The sequence below is a fragment of the Topomyia yanbarensis genome, chromosome 3 (genome assembly GCF_030247195.1).
Source record: "Topomyia yanbarensis strain Yona2022 chromosome 3, ASM3024719v1, whole genome shotgun sequence".
NCBI classification, from domain to species: domain Eukaryota; kingdom Metazoa; phylum Arthropoda; class Insecta; order Diptera; family Culicidae; genus Topomyia; species Topomyia yanbarensis.
This window is the reverse complement of record NC_080672.1, coordinates 10,383,404-10,405,460: the sequence shown is the minus strand read 5'-3', so window position 1 is coordinate 10,405,460 and position 22,057 is coordinate 10,383,404. Positions and strand designations below refer to the sequence as shown.

Here is a 22,057-nt window from a genome sequence, read left to right as displayed (position 1 = left end):
CAGGATTCCGAAGCGGTTCCAGAATGATTTGACTGCGTAAAATTAATGCGTTTGTAGCCTGTTTTTCGAGAAAGGCCAATAAGTCAATGGCAAGTATTTACTTTGTGAGGTTCATTTGTACTGATGTTATCTGTTGTCAGCGAGTAATGGTTTGTTCTAAATTTGTCACCATGACAGTTGGCCTTTGGTTCCATTAAAGAATAGGCATATTTTATATACAATAAAATTGGTTTTGCTTCAATATTTGCTATGCATTGATTCAAATATTTGTTATGTTTAAAACAATAAAAGATATTATTTGATTTAACAAAAATGTTTTTGTATTGAACAATTGACATGCATTGATCCAAATATTTTATTAGTTTTATTCAACAAAACGAGCTCATTGATTCAACAAAGTTGTTTGTTGTTTCGATTGTTGTTATGATAAAATCAATAAAAAATTTTGTTGGTCCAACTATTTTCCATGTTTGATCCAATAAATTCTTCAGAATTATTTCAACAATTGTTTTATTTATATAAACATGTATTTTTAATTGAACACAGAACAACTTGGTAAATTTATTATTTCAACCCTCATATTATTTGACATTAAAAATTATTTTTCTGCGTGTAGGGATTTGTTCAGGAACACTACCTAAAAATAATTCATACCAAGAAATTGCATATACATACACACTTAGTTGGACCCAGCCAAATCCCCGCACAGTCGAGTAATAAGTAATGTTTTATACTGATATTTCGGAAAATTCTCGATTTTTAGACATTTTGATCGATTGTAAGAAACAAAAAAAATCAAAAAAATCATCATCATCGATTTTGAAAAATTCGTTTCTACTTCGCCCATTCCTATTTCGAAGTAAGTGCCTATCTGTGGACTATAAAGTCCCTGGAATAACATATGATTATTATGTCGTTTTTGCTTGAAGCGAAACTGAGTCAGTTTCTAACCCCAACTACTGTCAAAATGTGTGAACTGACAGCGGTTGGGGTTAGAACCTGACTCAGTTTTGGGTTCGAGCGAAAACGCCATTACATTGGCGACAACTGTACTCGTAAATCTTTCAAGCGAAATAAATGTTTCGGTATATTTCAATCGAGATGTTTTCATATATTATGGTTTAGAAACAATAACAACAGTAAATTTATTTTGTTGTTTTATATCTACAGAGTTTTCAGCATGTGAGACCAACGATTTACAGTTTTTCAATGTAAAAGCTTGCCAAATCATACGCGCCATTGTTTACGTAAATTTACCTTTTAATTCAAAATGGTCTGTTTACTTATTGAACACAAGAGAAAATTTTTGTTCGAACGATGCTGTAAATTTTTGACACCAAAATTGTTTCCATGGACCATTTGCCAAATGGTATGGCAAATAAATCAAGGAGATTGCCACCTTAGAATTATAAATGGCTTCAATCCATCATTCAGTTACCACCACTTTCATATGTCACTCATTTTTACTTGTCTAAAAGTTTTGACAACCGTAAGTTCTCATCTTGGCTACAAAAACGTCTACAATCATTAGTTTTTGAAATTAATAAATTGTCTAATTTAAAATTTCCGGATGTTCTAAAAATTATCGCATAAAAAAATTATCGTAGGTTGGGATTCGAACCCAAGCCAATTAGATTCACTCAAATCTATAAAAGGCTAGTGTAGTCTTTGTACAGACTCTATTCAGCAGCCTAGACTTTTCGGTACATCGGTGAAATCTTAAGCATTCGATGTATGCAAGATTGGTGCAGACAGTAAGGTAAGTGCTTAGTATTCAACAGGTTGCTGGTTCGGATCCAGGTACATGATATGACTTCCAACAAGGTAATACAATTTTTCTATAATTGTAACGTAACCGAATAAAAGTATATGGCTTCCAAAGAGATTGATAGCGTGTGTAACTTGAAATAAATGTCTTTTTTAATAATTTTTCTATGCTAATTTTCTCAGTTGAATAGCGGTAACGATAAGGTTTATTGATGAAGCTGAACTGTTGCTTTCTTCAGGCTGTATACGTGCTGAAGAATTGTTCTTTAATGTGTCTTAATCAGACAAGCTGAATAAATTCTCCAAATCCCGGATGTTTAAGGGTGGAATAAACGATACATGATTACACGTATACCTCCAATGTTCAGCTAGAGCTGAATAAAGCAACTGTTAAAACGTTTAAAAAACCACGAAATGTTTGTTGGGATGTCCAATGCATAAAATTTACAACAGAAGAAACGAGAGGCAGATAGAAAAGTATGCTATCGATGCATAAATAAAATTCTGCGTGTAGTGCACTGTCAAAATGCCATTAGTAATAACAATTCTTTAACGTGCAGGTGTAAAGGACCCCAACGAGTTCGAATGCAACAAATGTTTTTTGAAAAGGTCCAATAAGCATACTGTCAAAATTCACTTTAAGAGGAAATTCTGGACAAACCATTATTCGCGGTTGATAAATCACAACAGCAGACGAAAGAGAAAACTTTTCTCTTTCATAAAATGTTAACATCCATTCTCGGCGAGATACGGCTTGACCGGAATTTTCTCTCAAAGTGAATTCGTGTCTCAATAACACAAGTGTTGCCGTTTTGGATATTTTACACTATTTATCTTTCTATTATCTCCAGTTTTAAACAAGGAATCTTCGAAACATAATTAGGATCATAATATGGATTGTGACCATTTACCTGTGAAACATTTCACGCAGAAAAATTAAGCATATTTAACCCAAAAATATGTGTTATTGAATCCTATCATTTATTGTTTATTACTTCAAACAACAAACTTATTGATCAGAAAATATTTCTTTATAGCAATTACAATAAATTTTTTGCTTTTAATAAAAATATTTTTAATTTCAGTAATTTTGTTTTAATTTCAATTAAATATTTATAAAAAAATGGAACAATAACTTTTTTTATTGAAGCATTTATTCCCGATCAATAATTTTATTTATTGAATTTAATCCATATTTTTATTGAACCTACAAATCTTTTTTCTGCGTGTTGCATCTACGCGATTTCGGATCTAAAAATGAAACATCTTTTCCGGCATTGGTAAAGTACGATTCAGACGATACATCAGCTTCCGTCAACGTCAACAGAACGTCACCGTTCCGTCAGGATAAGTTTAATACTTTTCTCTTGTGTCCGTTCACACATGCCGTATGTCAAAACGTTCCGTGCCGTTGATGTTGTGTGTGAATGCCTCCATTTAACTGCATGTAACTTATCCTGACGGAACGGTGACGTTCCGTTGACGTTGACGGAAGCTGATGTATCGTCTGAATCGTACTTAAACCTGACCAAATCCAAGCAGGCGATGAACGTGTACCGCTTGCCACATGTTTCAGTTGCAATTCAAGACATCAAAAGTGAAAGACGCGTGGAACAGGCTTTTCCGGCGATCCGTGAGGAATCGGTAGCGATTATCCGTTGTTGTTTTCTTCCAGTTGGAACACGAAACCGTCGACTACAGTTTGAATGCATTTTGGGTCGCAGACAACCGATTCCAGCGCACATATCGCCAGTTTCATCCCTGCGCTTTGGAGCAATGTAAATTCGGAAACTATCCGCCGCAGCGGTTAGAGCTACTATTTGGTGATTTTCTTTTCAACACGTTTTGATCGGACCATTCAGATTTAGCAGTTTTTCGTAAAAAAAGAAGTAAGTTTTTCATTTTGATTTCTTTGTTCAAATTTAATTTGAATCCCGGAAATGCACACTGGTGCCATCTCGTTGCCAAGGTGATGGCTAGTTTTCGAACATCGATTTGCAGCGGCAGCCATTTTTGCTTGCTTCCTGTTCGAACTACTGTCACTTGGCTAGTGCTATCCCGCTCGCATCTATTTACACAGTGATGATATGAGTGAGAAAGATGATGCAGACGTCGACCTGGCAAGTGGCAAGTGCTGCTTGGCAGTGATTCAGACAAAGAGTGTCGCTGACGTTGTGAGGTTGTGCTTCTCGCAAAAGATCGCACAACCATTCACATTTTTTGTGCATAAAAAATATTACAAAAATCCCCAAAAAAAATTATAAAAATCAAAAAATTCATCCAAAAAAATCGAAAAAGTGAAAAAGTAGAGCAAATTGCAAGTGTGTAGTGGTTTATATTCCATCATATTGCTGCGGAAAATGTCGCAAGGTTGTTTCATTTGAAATTTTTTCCTTATCGGTAGGCAAAAAAGTAGCTACGTGTACGGAGGACTGGCGTGGACTTTTTCGCGATCGGCAAAACTAAACGAGGAAGTGCACGAAAGACGGGTATAAGTGGAATTCCTACTGCCAAGTGAAAGTGCACTAAAGAAAAAAAAATCGAAAAATGAATCCCGGCGGTCCTAATTACCAAATGGCGTCTTTGTACGTCGGCGATTTGCACGCAGACATCACCGAGGCAATGCTGTTCGAAAAATTCTCATCGGCTGGTCCCGTGCTTTCGATCCGTGTCTGCCGCGACGTGGTCACCCGTCGTTCTCTTGGTTATGCTTACGTGAATTTCCAGCAGCCCGCGGACGGTAAGTCATTCACATTTTTTTTTTCATTTCCCTTTCCACACGTGTCTTCCAAGGCTGTCGAGCTGCAGAGAGAAATTGACCCGCCATGTTGTATTTTTTTTCCAAGGCAGGGATCGATCGTAAATTACGCATTCACGATACGTTCATTGATAGATTGAATCGATAAAAAAAACAAACAATGACTGCGGAAAGAGCCAATAATAAACGATCGATTTGGAATCCCAGCCAGGTTATTTAATTAGTGTGGAATTGTTGCTTTAAAATCATTTTGACAATGACGTATTTCATTGATTGAACAGTTTGTTCCATGACTTTACACTGGTTTTTTTTACTTATCAGAGATTATCAAAATCACATTTCTGTAGTGTACCGGAGCTACAAAAAAGCGGATGCTGGCACTAGTTTCCAGTAGTATACTCCAAAATTCTAGTATTTCCGGATGATGGAACAAAATTGCTGCACTTGTGTTTTATAACACTACGTTGAATTTTCAGACTGCTTAAAATCACCTTCGATGCGTTCAAGGTGTATTATGTATGGTTGGCGCAAAAGGTTTATGCAGGCACAGTTCTCAGTTTGGACTGCCGCGCCGTGCTGTTTGTTTCAATGACCTTGTGTTGTGGTTGCGTTGAGATTCACTTTCGTTTGGTTTACACGTCGTTTATTGTTGGTTATCTCTAAGTTCACTCAATATTTAATGTGAATGTCTCAACAAAGTTCATTGAATCATGAACAAGATCAAATAATGTCCAACATCCTCTCTGACCGTAATTCTAGATCTTTTATTCAAAACGACATATCTACAATGAGTGACTCTTTTTTTACTTTCTCTTCTGTTAATAAGTCGGTCGCTTTAACATAACTCTGCATAATTTGCTAGTCAAAACCACTCATTTGTAGATATGTCTTTTTGAAATAACGCTCAAGTATTGTATTCTAACTGTTAATTTTTGTTGTAGCTGAACGCGCTCTGGATACAATGAACTTTGACCTAATCAAGGGACGACCGATCCGCATTATGTGGTCTCAACGGGACCCTTCGCTACGCAAATCTGGAGTTGGCAACGTGTTCATTAAGAACTTGGATAAAAATATTGACAACAAGGCTATGTACGATACGTTCTCAGCCTTTGGTAACATTCTCAGCTGTAAGGTTGCCCAAGACGAAAAAGGAAATTCGAAGGGATACGGATTCGTGCACTTCGAAACGGAGGAATCCGCCAATACGTCTATCGAAAAAGTCAATGGTATGTTGTTGAATGCCAAGAAAGTTTTCGTTGGACGTTTCATCCCACGCAAGGAACGCGAGAAGGAGCTCGGAGAGAAGGCCAAACTGTACACAAACGTTTACGTTAAGAACTTTGGCGATGAACTGACTGACGAATCACTGAAGGAGATGTTCGAAACGTATGGAACCATTACCAGTCACCGTGTAATGACGAAGGAAACCAAGAGCCGTGGATTCGGGTTTGTTGCTTTTGAAAATCCCGAATCAGCCGAACACGCAGTCCAAGAACTGAACGGAAAGGAACTCAACGACGGTAAGGTTTTGTATGTTGGACGAGCTCAGAAGAAGAATGAGCGCCAGATGGAGCTCAAACGTCGTTTCGAGCAGCTCAAGATGGAACGTTTGACACGCTATCAGGGTGTCAATCTGTATGTCAAGAACTTGGACGATTCGATTGACGATGAACGCCTACGCAAGGAGTTCTCTCCGTTCGGAACAATTACTTCAGCGAAGGTGATGTTGGAAGAAGGGCGTTCCAAGGGATTCGGTTTTGTTTGTTTCTCTGCTGCTGAGGAAGCAACTAAGGCAGTCACTGAAATGAACGGACGCATCGTTGGAAGCAAGCCATTGTACGTTGCGTTGGCTCAACGCAAGGAAGATCGAAAGGCCCACTTGGCTTCACAATACATGCAGCGTATGTCCAATATGCGTATGCAGCACATGGGACAAATCTTCCAGCCAGGCGGTAACGGTGGTTATTATGTACCGACCATCCCACAGCCACAACGGTTCTTCGGCAAACAGGTTAGCCAAATTCGCACCACTCCAGGCTGGTTCCGTGCTAACGCCAACCAGAATGCTGTCGCAGCGAACGCTGCAGGCGGTGCTTATCCGACAATGGCAGCCGCTACTGCTGGCAATCAGTATCGCCAGACCGGAAATGTCCGCGCCAATCAGCAACAGGCGCAAAATGCGCAAGCTGCACAGGCTGCCTCCGCCGCGATGCGAAATGCAGCTCGTCCGATCACTGGTCAACAAGCCGGAGCTAATATGCAGACTCGCCCTGTTGCTCCGCAAATGACCGCTAACCAGGCACGTACTTCTAACTACAAGTACACCCAGAACATGCGTAATCCACCAGCTCCGCCCGTTGCAATCCCTGCTCAACCGGTCGCTCAGCAAGCTGTCCACGTCAAGGGTAAATATAATATAATGATTAAATGAATCTTATGTTATCGTTGATTCTCTTACAGGACAAGAACCGCTAACAGCAACCATGTTGGCGGCAGCTCAGCCCGCCGAGCAAAAGCAAATGCTGGGTGAGCGTCTGTTCCCGATGATTGAACCGATGTATCCATCTATTGCAGGTAAGATTACCGGAATGTTGCTCGAAATCGACAACTCCGAGCTGGTGCATATGTTGGAACACAGCGAATCGCTAAAGGCCAAGGTCGACGAAGCTGTTGCCGTGCTACATGCTCATCAGCAGAAGTCTCAACCGCAGTAAAACAGAATTTAACACAGTCCAAAAAAATGCAGTAAATTAGATGCGACTAATTTCATTTGATCAAGCATCGTGGGATGAACATTAGTGAGCGCATTTTCTTTTCATTGTCAGTTTATCAGAAATCGTCAAACTAAACATCTTACGCTCAGTGCATTAGCATCTGTAAATCTTTAAATCCCACGAATGCAACAATATAAAAAAATATTTTACTTCCCGACGAATACTAAATTGAAAGCCGGTCAGTTTCATAGAAAGAGAAAAAATGAATATCGACAGAAGTTATTGGAAAACAAAGTTCTCCATTAAATATTTTCAAATATTGCAAATTCCTGGCTAGGAAAAAATGAATTCGATTAAAGACCCTTTATTTACTAACTTAATGGTAGCATACACAGGCAGTTGTAAGAGAAACTTTGTAATTTTTCGGAGAAGAAATTCTAGCATTTGTCAATACAATAAAATAAATTAGCTTGATCGGTGTAACACTATTAAACAAACCCTAATTTGTAGTCGCACTAAACCTGAATTCAAGAAAAATAAACTAGCAACTGTTGGCAGAAAGCGGACGAGCTCATGCTGCTGAAATACGAGCGTATCATTTTTGCTTTTGACATAGAATTTGATTTTTTTGGTTTTTTGGTTTATTAAAGAAAAATATAAAAATACGAAAAAATACAAAAAAATAGAAAATATGAATAAAATATTAAAAAAGCAACATAAATATATAATAAAGATAAAAAAACAAAAAAATGGGAAAAAATGTAGATTGTGTTCAGTTGCGTGGTCGCGACGTTTGCCTTGTAACAAGCTCTTACGAAGACCATTTGCGCAATTTCGCTGCTGAAACAATCCCCTATGAAAATGAATATAAGACATACAATTATCTTTGACATAAAAATAAAACATGTAAAAGAGAGGAGAGGGTAGAAGAAGAAAAATAAGCAAAACATTAAAAAATCCCCACATTCAAATGATCACAACAGATGCGACAGTCTTAGAAAAAAAGTGATGAAAAGTCTTCGAAAATCACAAAAAAAACTGCAAAACAAATCTAAAATCCAGACAAAAAATTGATCAATACCTAGCAAAACAAAGAGGATTATGATTATAACCGCACTCACAGCTTATACTCGATACACTGAAACTCTCGGGATTTGAACTTGGCTTCGTTCGCCCGATGACAATTTGAGGACACCAGTTTTTCAGTTAGTATTCTTGTTTAGCGTGTAAGGTTATCCAGCTGATAACACTAACATCGGTCGGTTTGGAATGAGCTGCGGAAATACTGTTTGTCACCTTTGTGTATAACCCGTAGCTTAATAACTGCTTGCATGCTTTTGAACTAACACTTTCGCAGAAAAATGGTATTACCAACTGTATCCACGATTTCCGGAATACCTGATCTGAAAGAATAATTTGCTATTTTAGTTTAATCGACATACACATTGGAACCACTATCAATCTAGTAAGTGTCTACTTACATCGATCCGGAGCAAGCTTCTTCACCATCTTCCAGCGACGCATAAAAAAACACAATATATGGCATGTAACCCCAATAGGGCAATAACATCTCGCCCTGCTCGCTTGGTTTGTTGCGTAACGTGTGACCGGACTCTTACTCGGTTTTTTGATAGCGATCCAAAAATGCTATGAAATAATATACACTGCTAGTAACAAAAACAGCATGCAAGTGGATCAATAATAATTGACGATTCAATGCAATGGCTATGCTTTTTAATCAATTTATTTTTTATTTGCCGTTTTCAAACTACTAACAAAGCCTATCTATAATAGCCATCGAAAGAATTTTACATTTTCGGTGGAAGCCTCTTAATTAGTCCTGTCTGTTTTCCCTCAATCTTGAACAATACAGTTTTACAATTCTATCAGTAAAGAGGGCTGAGGCTTCCACATGAACGTCATTCCCTCTCTTAATCAATTTTATGCGCGTTTTTAAAATAATTACTATTCAACAATTATTAAAGCGATTATTTTCTTACCTTTCTATAAAGCAACTGTTTTTATGAATTTTCAAACAATATTAAATAACACTAAATTATTATCGATTATGGAAAAATAACCACATTTTGAATCAAATTATTTATATAATATATATACAGTTTGAAATATGCTGAGTTATTTATAATATCAGCAATCGTTTGGTAAAATATGATGTTACTATAAAACGGAAAACAAACTTTGGTTTCACGCTGCCTCACACGTATTGTTTCGAGCGTTCAGAAAGTAAATTATACATATAAAATATAAACATATGGGATAGAATTTGCATATTGTTGTATTGTATTGGCTTCCTTTTTTTTCGGTATCATATATCTCTTGAATATCAATAAAATTTTCACTTTCTGTATGCTATGCTGATACTTTAGTTATTAGGAATATCACCTGACCTTAACTTTCTACCACCGTAATTTTCGCAACGTCAACGACTGGCAGGGGTCTGGATATAACATTTTCACGTTCCCACCAAGCGCGATTAAGCTGGGGGTGGCGGGGTTCTATGGTTAATTCGGTAAAAAAGGCACAATTAGCGTTTGTGCACTTATATGGAGTGGACTTCGGTCAAATATTAGTTTTACACTTTGACGGGAAGTGGGGTAAAACGGGTGTTGAAAATTGGTCGAATTGTTAAAATCTTTCAGACTCTAGTTAAACTTAATAATAATTTGTTTAGTTTTTTTGAAAGGACTTTGGGCGTTGAAAATACGATTTACTTTTTCGGTTTGTAATTGTACATTCAAAAGCATTCATACTTTTCCTTAAAAATGATTTTATAAGCATAGCTCCTTGCAACAACCTAATGGAGGGTAGGTTTGTATGGATGAATTTTAGAGTAAAGTAAGGACTCGTCTCGTCGGGGGGAAGGGGAGGAGTTGCTTCTCTAATCTTCCGGTCATCACATCGCATGCTTTGGTATTCTTAGTATGTATAACAAACATGAAGATGTGACACAAGGCGCCAAGAGCGCACTAAAATCCTGTCAATCCTATTTTTAATTGGATTGTCTGCTCTAAATATCATTCATTCATTCATTCATAAATGATATTGTTTGTACGCATTCCTACACCTCAGAAGACTGATTGCCTATCCCTCGTTTTCAAGTTACTTTTTTGATAATAACTTCCACCCTATGGAAAAAAGGTGAATATTCATTACATGTGCTAACGTCAACGAATGACGACGAGTTTGCTTTTATAAATAAAATACCGTCCGCTTACGTAGAATTCACGCGTTTTATTCACAAATCGAGATTCCGTTCCTATGTTTACGGGTTTCCATTTATTCGTTCGTTCTCGGCGTGCATTTGGACCTTCGATCCCGGATATTTACGTAAAATGGAACCACTTCGAACCCGACGCGACGTGCTTTTCGAGCGAATAAAATGGGAGCACAGGAACGCGAACACAATTGTTGGGCGAAATCCTCTCCCTAGTGAATTGCAGGAGCGCCTGCAAAAATTATCGGAGTTGTACGAGAATTTTGATCGTGTACAAAGTGAAATCGAGGAAGAAACTACCGGTTTGTCAGAAGCTTCCTCCATTTTCAACTACCGGTTGGAATTTGACAACTTGTACTATGAAACAAAGGAGCATTTCGTGCGTTTTCTCGATGAGCATCTTAATAGGGAAAATAATGAAGCGTTTCGTGAGGAACAAAAGGACGAGCTAAAAGAGGCAGTACGAATGCTTCTGGAGTCTCAGCGACTCATGATGTCATCACAGTCTGCAGCTTCAACTTCCGTTTCGCAGTTAGCTGGCCAGATTAGTTCCATTAATCCTTCCATCTTGCCAGCAGCAATTCCAGTAGTCGATGCTGGGGTACCGCTCGAGATTCGTTTGCCAACTCTTTCAATACCAGTGTTCAATGGCGATAGGAAAAAATGGAACTCCTTCAAAGACCTATACATCAGTTGCATTCACGAAAAGAGGCTAAAAGACTCAGTAAAGCTGCAGTATTTATTGTCTAATTTAGATGGAGAAGCTAAAAAGCTTGTGAGTGCATTCGCGATTACAGATGCAAATTATGTGCAAGTATGGGACAAGCTTAACGACTTCTACGATAAGAAAAAATATACCGTCGCGGCATTAGTGAAAGAGTTCATTGAACAATCTCCGATATCCGTTTCGTCTCTCATTGGGCTTCGCAAGCTTTTGTCGACTTCTGATGAAGTAATCAGACAATTGCAAGCGCTTGGTGAAGAATGTGAGCGTCGTGATCCGTGGTTGATACATCTGCTTCTTGACAAACTGGATCGGGAAACGCGTGCGCAGTGGGCTCAAAAGTTAGTCGATTTGGATAATCCTAGCTTTGCTGAATTCCTTACCTTTCTCGAACGCAGGTGTGATGCTTTGGAAACTTGCGCATCGTTTAGTAAGAAGGGGTACGAATTTGCGAAACGGGATTCAGAACATAAGTGCGGCCAGAACTCAAAATCAACTTTATCGGATAGGCCGATTCAAAGTTTTAGTACTACCACTCAGCTCTCTTGTCCAATGTGCTCTCAAACTCACACCATCTATCAGTGTACCAACTTCAAAGAGATGAAGACAAACGATCGCCGGGAATTTGTACAAAGAGCCAAGCTCTGTTTTAACTGCCTCAAAGCCACGCACATTTCAAAGAATTGTTCTTCTACCATAACCTGTAAAAGCTGTAATCAAAAACATCATTCACTGCTGTGTTCGAGCAATGATCAACGCACCTCGGATTCTGTCCAGCAATCTCACGTTCCAACAAATTACAAGCAGGAAACTCCAACTGCAGAACCCGAGGAGGAAGAAGTGGCATCGTATGTCGCAAGAACCGAGACTGTATGTTCAACAAACTTCATCAGTATGTTGCCCACTGCTGTTGTCAAAGTTTTGGGAAAAAACAACGTATTCCATGAACTACGGGCATTGGTGGACTCTGCCTGCATGAACTCAATGATCACAAAGCAGGCGTTCCTACGTCTTGGCCTGAATAGGCACAACGCCAGCATACTTGTCAGTGGAATCACTCAAGGAAAGCCCAACAAGACAAAGGGAAAAGTAACGTTGCATATCTCATCGCGATTTGACGAGTCAATCGTTATCGTACTGGAAGCATTGATTCTCGATCACCTCGTTCCGGAGCAGCCGTGTCAGGAATTCGATATTGACACAGATGCCTTAATAGGCACATCATTAGCAGATCCCTCCTACAACATGCCTGGTAAGATTGACCTTTTATTGGGTATAGAAGCTTTCTTTTCTATTTTAGAACCAGGAAAGCTAGTAGACAGTCGGAATGTACCGATAGCCCAGAACTCTATCTTTGGATATCTGGTGGGTGGTCGATTCAGCGCGGTATCTGTTACTACCCCAAGATCTGGCGTTCTTGGTCTGGTCACTGAAGTTAATTTAGACAAAACTCTTAGACAATTCTGGGAACTGGAGGACCTACCAAAGGTAAAGCCTCTAACTAACGATGAACGACATGCCGTCGAGCATTTCCAAACGACTTGTGTACGGAACACAGATGGACGATACGTGGTTAGCCTACCGTTTGACGATACAAAGCCTGCGCTTGGTGACTCCGCATCCGTCGCTATTCGGCGATTTAAGGCAATGGAACGAAAGTTTAGCATTGATACACAGTATGAAAACCTCTACAAACAGTTCATGGCAGAGTATTTATCCCTTGGCCATATGGAGAAGATTCCCTTGGCGGAAGTGCCTATAGCAGCAGATAAATGTTTCTATCTTCCACATCACGCTGTTTGGAAGGAAGACAGCACGACGACTAAGTTACGCGTCGTATTTGACGCCTCAAGTAAAAGCGCATCTGGTGTGGCCTTGAATGACCGTTTGTTGGTGGGTCCAAATGTCAACGAACCGTTATTTAACGTTCTGGCGCGATGGCGAACGTATCGGATCGCATTCACGGCCGACATCGAAAAAATGTATCGTTAGGTTCTTGTGAATAGGAATGATGTAAACTATCAACGGATTATATGGCGCGAACAACCGGATCAACCATTGGAACATTACCGTTTGCTGACAGTCACTTATGGTACGGCGTGTGCAGCTTACCTAGCAATGGCAGCTTTGCAACAATCTGCTGAGGATAGCAAGCATGTGCATCCCTTAGTGTTCGAGCGCGCATCGAAGAACTTCTACGTAGACGATTTGTTGTCCGGGGCGAACACACTCGAGGAAGCCAAGTTTTTACGAAATGAGTTTACTGAGGTTCTCACAATGAGTGGTTTCAATTTGCGAAAATGGACGTCGAATGAACCGCAGCTTTTAGAATCAGACGGCACCACTAATGAACCCATCACTTTTCAGCTGCCTCAGGAGGAAGACAATGTAAAGGCCCTCGGTATACGATGGATACCACAGGATGATGTGTTCTGCTTCAAGGTCAGCTTCGACATCGACAGTGCTAATACAAAGAGACAGCTGCTATCCGATTCGTCCAAGCTATTCGATCCATTTGGATGGATCGCTCCTGTAATTATTCGCACAAAGATACTATTTCAACACCTTTGGCTTTACGATCTAGATTGGGATGATCAGTTACCAGCAAGTGTTTGCGATGAATGGATCGAGTTGAAGGAAACGTTGCACCATATCGAAAACATTCGTATCAGTCGTTGGATTCCTCAACACGCAGGAAAGTTGCAACTTCACGGTTTCGCCGATGCATCTGAGGCAGCGTATGGAGCCGTGGTTTATGCGCGATCCGTTGACAACGAAGGAGCGGTTCACATCAACTTAGTCGCCGCCAAAACTAAAGTCGCTCCTATACAACAAGTATCGTTGCCTAAACTGGAGCTGTTGGCAGCGTCTTTACTCACGGATTTAATATTGAAGCTCATGGAGTCACTTGCGCATCTGGAACTCGAACTATTTGCATGGACTGATTCGACCATCGTCCTGCAGTGGCTCTCTGCGCATCCGAGGAAATGGCAGACGTTTATAGCTAACCGTACATCTAAATAGGGATGTCCGATTTTTCCAATTAATCGATTAGTAGCTAATCGATTATTTTTTACATTTCTATTAATCGTAATCGATTAAAACCAAGAAATAATCGATTAATCGAAGTAATCGATTAGTTTAAAAGTTTTTCTGAGAGCAGTAACAGAAAATACAAAACGTCCATCTCAATCTGATTATGATGATCGTTCACTTCGGTATACAGTAGAATTTCGGCGAATGGCTAATACTGGCTTCACAATCTTCTACACAGGGCCGTCTTTAGACTACTCGGGGCACCTTGGCACTATTGAGCTAAGGGCCCCTTTAATTGAATTGGTATAAACAGCTGTCGAGAATGAGCATGATCCAAAACTGATTCCCAGCATCAAAGAATCACTTCTACCTCATGCCATGCTGAGACACTCTTTCATATTTGAGCCAAATCAGTCAACCGTGTCGAACATATTCAACAAAATATAAAGTGGGATTCAAAGTTTATGGAGAACAAAGACTATTCCAGATTTTCACAACCTGATGTCCAAATATTGTCGAAAAAGAAAGATAATCTGAGTGCATCTTAAAAAGTTATTTGTTTTCCTGACCGATCTGACCTGTAGTAGCAAACGGCCTAACACACTATTTGCGGCGGTGGGAGTTCGAACTCAGGTGAGCTGCGTACAGTGTAGCTGACCTACCAACTACGCTATAGTCTTCCCAGATGGTGTAATCTGACCACCCAACCAGTATTCCACTTTGCTTACAGATGGCCGAATTTAATATAATAATAACAGAATCCCTATTGAACAAACTGTTGTGTCGAAGACAGCCATAACACGATCTTTATATACGTGGTGTACCAAACGTTGCACTGTTATTAAAAATAAATTAAAACTTGAATGGAAATGTTGGATTGACGTTTGAATTGGTTCAATAGTGATGAAATGCTTCGTTTCCTGCCGCTCTGGTGCTTTTTAAAAATTTTGATCACGCGGGATACGGTGCAATGCGTGATTTCGAGCTGCTACTGATCTGAGTGAAGCAATTTTTTAAAATATAGTCTTTAGAATTATTTTATATTCATGCTAAATGTGGGCCCCCAAAATCTCGGGGCCCCTGGCCTTGGCCCAGTCTTCCCATGCATAAAGACGGAATTGCTTCTACCAAGTTTAATTTAAAGGATCCTTTATCAGAATTCATAGAACTTCTCATGGATCTAGTATCTGTTGGAGAGACGCATATAGTGTACCTAAACCTCTCCTTCTCTTCAGACAGTTTGTGGCCGGTACTGTTTTAAGCCTTTTCTTGCTTGAACTCAAGACAATCTAAAAGTATTTATAGAGCGAATCCGGCACCTATGACAACGTTCAATTCGTAATCCCGCGGTTGATCTAATCTTTCCAACTGATCTGTTCAAATTATTCAAAGATATGATCGTGAATGTAAGACTACCAAAAACGTAAGTTAATGGTGTTTCAACACCCCCTAGAAGTGAATTTCAAAGTTACAATTGGCAGCACAATATATTGTTGCTCTTTGACCTATGAATTTCAATGCTAATTAGTATTTTTGGTTAAGTTGTAGTTTGAAGCCGCTTGTCGCCAAAATGGAATAAATAAACTAAAATTAAAATTTTACGCGCATTAAAAAAATTAATCGACCAATAATCGACGCTATCTAATCGATTATCCGATAATCGTTAAATTCGTTAATCGATTAAAAATTAATCGATTAGTTTCCATAATAATCGATTAGTTCGATTAATCGAGAACTAATCGGACATCCCTACATCTAAAATCCTTGATCATCTCCCTAGAAAACATTGGCGCCATGTGTCTTCACGGGACAACCCCGCCGATTGTGCTTCGCGCGGTATTTTGCAAATTGAATTAGTCAATCATCCTCTCTGGTGGACAGGTCCCAGATGGCTGAAAGAAGATGATGCTGTGTGGAATTTGTCTTCTACAATTCAGGAAAACGGATCGCAGTTGGAAGGACGATCCACTCAGAAATGCGTGACAGTTCTTACAGCTGTTCTAGAAAGCAATTATGTCATCGAAACGTTCCTGCTCAATCGCTTTTCTGTCTTAACCCGCATACGACGCATCTTATGTTGGATCAATCGTTTTAAATTCAACCTAATGGCTCCTAAGAGCGGCGTTTCCAGGCTGACAGGTATTATATCGCCAAAGGAGATATCTAATGCTTGTCTCCAGCTAGCTAGAGTCGCTCAACATGATGTCTTCAAGCACGAAATAGACTGCCTACGTAAGTGTGCACCACTACCAAGCGATAGTAAGATTAAAGAACTATTTCCTACCGTTGACAATGAAGGGACCCTACGCGTAGGTGGTCGTCTACAGAACTCCAGCCAGCCCTATGATATGCGACACCCAGTAATATTGCCAAAGCAACACCGTTACACCTTTCTGCTCCTATTAGAATTACATTTGCAAAATCTACACGCTGGGCCTACATTAATGATTGCGACTTTGAACCAAAGGTTCTGGATGAAAGGTTGTCAGGCGGCTGTGCGTGAAGTCGTTGATAGCTGCATACGCTGTCGTAGGATGAAAGCGAAAACATCAACCCAACTGATGGGAAGCCTACCGTCAGTACGAATAACACCAGCGAGACCGTTTATACACTGCGGTGTCGATTATGCAGGTCCAATTATTGTACGTTCTTCCAATCTCCGTGCTGCAAAGGCAATGAAGGGATACATCGCTGTATTTGTCTGTCTATCGACGAAAGCAATTCATCTCGAGGTAGTTACAGACTTGTCAACTAACGCCTTTTTAGCAGCTCTCAAACGATTTATAGGACGACGTGGATTGTGCAGCGAGATTTGGTCCGACCATGGTACCAATTTCGTCGGTGCAGATCGACAGATACGGAAACATCTTCAATCGAATGAGTTTAACCAAACAGTAACTCAGTACCTATTGGACATCAGAATTAAATGGACGTTCATTACTCCATCAGCGCCCCACATGGGTGGTATTTGGGAAGCTGCAGTGAAATGTATGAAGAAACATCTCAGAGCAGTTCTCGGTAGCCTTACACTAACATTTGAAGAGCTCTCAACCGTTTTATGTCAAATAGAGGCATGTCTGAACTCACGTCCTCTTTGCCAGTTGTCAACGTCGCCCGATTCTTGTGAGCCTCTCACTCCGGGCCACTTCATCATTGGCCAACCTCTCAATTTACTTCCTGAATCCGACGTCAGTCGAATCCAAGAGAACCGCTTGGACCGATGGCAACGACTTCAACGTTATACCACTGATGTCTGGACCCGATGGAGAGACGAATACGTAGCCACTCTTCAGCCTCGGAACAAGTGGCAAGCCGTCCAGCAGAACCTGACTGTTGGTCAGCTAGTGCTTATTAAAAACGAGAATACACCTCCTGCAGAGTGGGAACTTGCTAGGGTGGTAAAAACGCATCCGGATCAGTATGGAATTGTACGCACCGTCACCCTTCGTCGTGGCCAGTTGGAGTATCAACGTCCGGTACACAAACTAGTGTTACTACCATGCGATTGAGGCATCTGCCTCAAGGCCCGGGAGGATGTTTGTACGCATTCCTACACCTCAGAAGACTGATTGCCTATCCCTCGTTTTCAAGTTACTTTTTTGATAATAACTTCCACCCTATGGAAAAAGGTGAATATTCATTACATGTGCTAACGTCAACGAATGACGACGCGTTTGCTTTTATAAATAAAATACAGTCCGCTTTCGTAGAATTCACGCGTTTTATTCACAAATCGAGATTCCGTTCCTATGTTTACGGGTTTCCATTTATTCGTTCGTTCTCGGCGTACAGATATCGAATATTGACAATAGGGGAAGAGCGTCACGTAACGAGATAAAAACTAAAAATGAATTTTAGACGTATCAGCGGATCAGGGATAAAAACGAACAACATTGTTTATGAATGGCCCCCAAACAAAGAATATTCCATAACGAATATCACGTAACATCTGCGACAGAGCATTGGGATCAAGGCCAAGTTCCCCCTGGGTCGTGCAAAACTGAGAAGCAACATCAATTTAGGCACAGATAGCAGACGTCCATTCATTTTCATTTTTTTGTCTTTTCATTTGTTTCTCTTGCTACAATATGTGCGGCTCGAGCGTGACGGCCAAGGAAACGGAAAGCCAGTGGCCCAAACAGATCAGGAACAGAAAGGAGGACTACGAACAAGGGAACAAACAATAATTGAGAAATCGTTTACTTATTTATTATAACTACGATACTAATCACAATTATTTTGCTTTTCTTGTTTCGTTTCAGCAAACCAAAATCTATACGGACTAGCACATACGAACAGTTAGGCTTTGTAGGTTTTCAACTTGACAGAGTCTAGATGGGCGGATGAACGTATGCCAGGGGGTGGGCTGAGAAATGACAATGACACTGTACGAGATGGCGCTGGGCCTGTGACCTTCGACTGGCATGGTCCATTCTCATTGATTCGGAAATCTTCTTGGCTGCTTGGTAGATATGCGCTCCTACTTGCAAGTGGATCAATTCGCTTGAGTGGGGGACATGTGGATCCTACTAGTTGTCGACTCTTTTGATCGTGAGTAGTTCAGGAAAGTAGTGCAGGACTGGCACCTAAGAGATAGATAATTATTCAGGACTTGTTCTTATCATTATTAAACTCGACCAAGCACACCGGCTCTCAGAAATGATAAGCAACCCTTTCGGGTCGGTGTGGTCTATTCGAGTCGAACCAGGCGGACATTCGGTTCGAGCAAACTTTATGGGGAATAGTGGATAAATATTTCTTACGTCTTTATTGGCAGAGATTCTTTCTGCGAAATCTTAAAATAGCTTCACTGGTATAGCTACTCAGGATAATAATAATAGAAAAATTAAGGGTTTGCCTGGTCCATAATGTAATGAATAACGGGATAATCGAGTTATGTTATAAGATAGAGAAGAAACAGCACAGTTGTAGGACAAGTGTTCGCGAGTAAGGACTAATACTGCTAGTATGTTTACCGTTTCAATTAATAGTCGATTGATCCGCTTCGGACCTAGGAGACAAAAACGAGATTAGGAAGAGACAGAAGCGGATTCAATGCGAAATTTGCCAATATGACGTTGACCCCAAGGCGGATGATTTTCCATAGGATGACAGACTAGATGACACGACGTTACACGCTCTAAACTTGTGCCAAAGTTTGTATGTATGTATGAATGTAAGCCCGTATGTATGCCTGTATGCATGGATGTGTATCGGAGTAATGTATCCCTGAGCAACATGGAAGGACAGCCTCTGAGCCGCCAAAACGCTCATGGGAAGCCGGGTGTACTGCACACACTGTCAAGTACAACGGTGAGACGGTAGGTGTACAGTTAATATACATAGGTTGCAGAAATAGGTTGTTGAGGCAGCCAGATTGCACACTGATAAATAACAATAACGTGTTTGATTTGTTTTGAAAAACAAAAAGGTACAAATTTTCCAATCGAACCAAAATTCCGTGAAGAGAATCTATTCATCTGCTAGCACATGCTTACATACAGTGATACAATTTCTAAGCAATCTGAGATAAGACATTTAACCCTTAAGTGTATACTGTTGCCATTTGGCAACATACCGAATATTCTGATATAATGCCTCAACAAGAGGTAAATATCGTATCCATACCGAAAAATTAGTACCAAAGAAAAGAGTCATGCATTTAAGGGTTAAGTTTCAAACGATTTTGTCTTGCGCGCCAATGCAATGTTTTGATTTCGAAGATGAAATACAAAGCATCAAAAAACGACGGCAGCCACTTTAGCTGCCACCTTATGACTCTGTTCAGCATGTCATTAATGAAAGAAAATTATTCTCTTTTGTTTACTACCAACATATGCGATTGGCGAGTAAAGTTTTGTCCGGAATTTTCTTTCAAAGAGAATTTTGACAGTTTTCTTTTAAGCCGTAATCATATGTTTGTCGAGAAATGTCTTACCTGTGGTTAAACTTTTATATTCGATGCTTGAGCTCTGAAAACAAACACCTCGAACTAGTATCTGGCTCCGATTCAGATTCGAACAAATTGGGTTTAAATATGTGGAGAGTATTTCAAAAGAAAACTTTCCGATCAATTGATGATCAGATTTCCTATGCAGAAAATAGTATCAAACCTATCGCATTGAACTGAGCAACAAGTACCACATCTAGGAATAACCCCAATAGAAAAAACGCAAGTTAACCTAAACAGAGAGAAACGAGAATACAGAGTTCCCAAGCAACCAAAAGTGCGTATAAGGGAGTTTATTATCGCGGGCAAAAATATGTTGAGGTTCTGTCAATATCAAATGTCAATATTATGACGTTATTGAAGTGCGTAGAAAAATAGCGAGTGTTGGACGGTTTCATTTCTACATGAGGCTAACGGAGAGGGAAACTAAAATCTGTAAGTTAATATTAGTACTTAAAGAAATGTATTAACTAAAACTTAACGATAATTACAGTTTTGATCTGCTAATAAAACAGCTGATACAAGGACTAGTTTGTTCCGAAAGAATCCGAACAGTTAGGATAATACCTTTTTAGGATTGTAGTGAAATTAGATGCATTTCTTTCCATCAAAATAGAAATTCTTAGTGCATTTCACGTTGCGTGCAATGTATTTTGCGTTACGTGAGGGACGTCAAAATCCTACAAAAAACAGCCCTACATTCAATAAAACATCGAACAAAGTGGATCAGTGTAGGACGATTGTTAAACAATCTTTTCTGCGAGGGAGTGCAAAGTTGATGCATTAATGAAAATTAAACGAATTTTTTCTAATTTGATGCAAAGTTGTTATACATTCCTAGAGTGATCTGTCCCTAGACTTGAAATTTATATATCCATCCACTCGAAAAAAAATATTTTTCTTCGTGGACCCCCAGCAACGACTTCACGGCCCCTTAGGGGTCCGCGGGTTGAGAATCACTGTTAGACTACAAAATCTATCCGCGGCCTTCGACAAAATCAATCATGGTATTGTAATAGCGAAACTGAACAAACTGGACTGTTCATGGACAACTCCTGCGCTGGTTTCGTTCCTACCTCCCTGGAAGGCAGCTCCAAATCAGTATTAAGGACTGTATCTACACCATTCGTTGATACATCCGGTATCCCACAAGGAAGCCATCTCGGGTCAGTAATATTCCTCCTCTACTTTAATGACCTCAATATCTAATTACAAGGGCCCCACCTTTCTTTCGCCGACGACAAGATTTTTTTAGACAAATGCGAAACAAAACCGATGCCGAGTTTCTTCAGAGTGAACTGGAGAGTTTTAGTATGTGGTGTGATCTAAACAGAATGGTTTTAAACCCGATTAAATGCTCAATCGTTACGTTCTCACGGAAACGCCATCCGATTCCGTTTAACCACAGACTAACAGACATAACACTCAAAAACAAAGCTTCGCCCGCTGTAACGGTCATTTTAAATATATTTGTAGTTGGGACTGTGGCCACATTTGAAATTATGGCGCCACTGACATATGAACAAGCATATGGGGGATAGACCACTAGTGAAAAATTGTTCTCAAATCTGAGGGGTAACCCACCAGTAAATGAGTGATTGGGACTGTGAATAAAAGATGGAGCTAGTGTTCTGGGAAAATTGTCGGATCGATGTTTTTTGAGGGAATTCCCTCATAGTGTTATGTCTGTTAGTCTGTGGTTTAACTACCAGTTGTCAGTTAATACATTTCGACACTCTAGGCATCTGGAGGAACTGCTCTCGAGCCCTGTTCGTTTCGGACTTACTGTCTGTCAATCCTCGGACGCGTGGATCTTAAGGCTCGCTTTCAAACTCTACGTAATAACTCTCTTCTGCTTGTTCCGTTCAGA

The 22,057-nt window shown here is 39.9% G+C and overlaps 2 protein-coding genes across 3 annotated transcripts; both read left to right on the top strand.

Annotated features, from left to right (window-relative positions):
* Positions 1 to 3,903: 3,903 nt before the first annotated feature.
* LOC131692114 (polyadenylate-binding protein) lies at positions 3,904 to 9,615 on the top strand. Of its 2 annotated transcripts, XM_058978982.1 has the most exons (4): positions 3,904 to 4,088; positions 4,172 to 4,507; positions 5,467 to 6,933; positions 6,989 to 9,615. In XM_058978982.1, the coding sequence occupies exons 2-4, from the start codon at positions 4,315 to 4,317 to the stop codon at positions 7,240 to 7,242; spliced, it is 1,914 nt and encodes a 637-aa protein (XP_058834965.1). In that variant the 5' UTR covers positions 3,904 to 4,088; positions 4,172 to 4,314; the 3' UTR covers positions 7,243 to 9,615. The 2 variants fall into 2 exon arrangements, with proteins under 2 accessions (XP_058834965.1, XP_058834966.1); XM_058978983.1 differs by lacking the exon at positions 3,904 to 4,088 and having other exon boundaries at positions 4,095 to 4,507.
* Positions 9,616 to 10,595: 980 nt separating this feature from the next.
* LOC131693595 (uncharacterized) lies at positions 10,596 to 13,193 on the top strand. The gene has a single exon (XM_058981518.1). It carries the CDS (start codon positions 10,596 to 10,598, stop codon positions 13,191 to 13,193), a length of 2,598 nt encoding a protein of 865 aa, XP_058837501.1.
* The last annotated feature ends 8,864 nt before the right edge of the window (positions 13,194 to 22,057 follow it).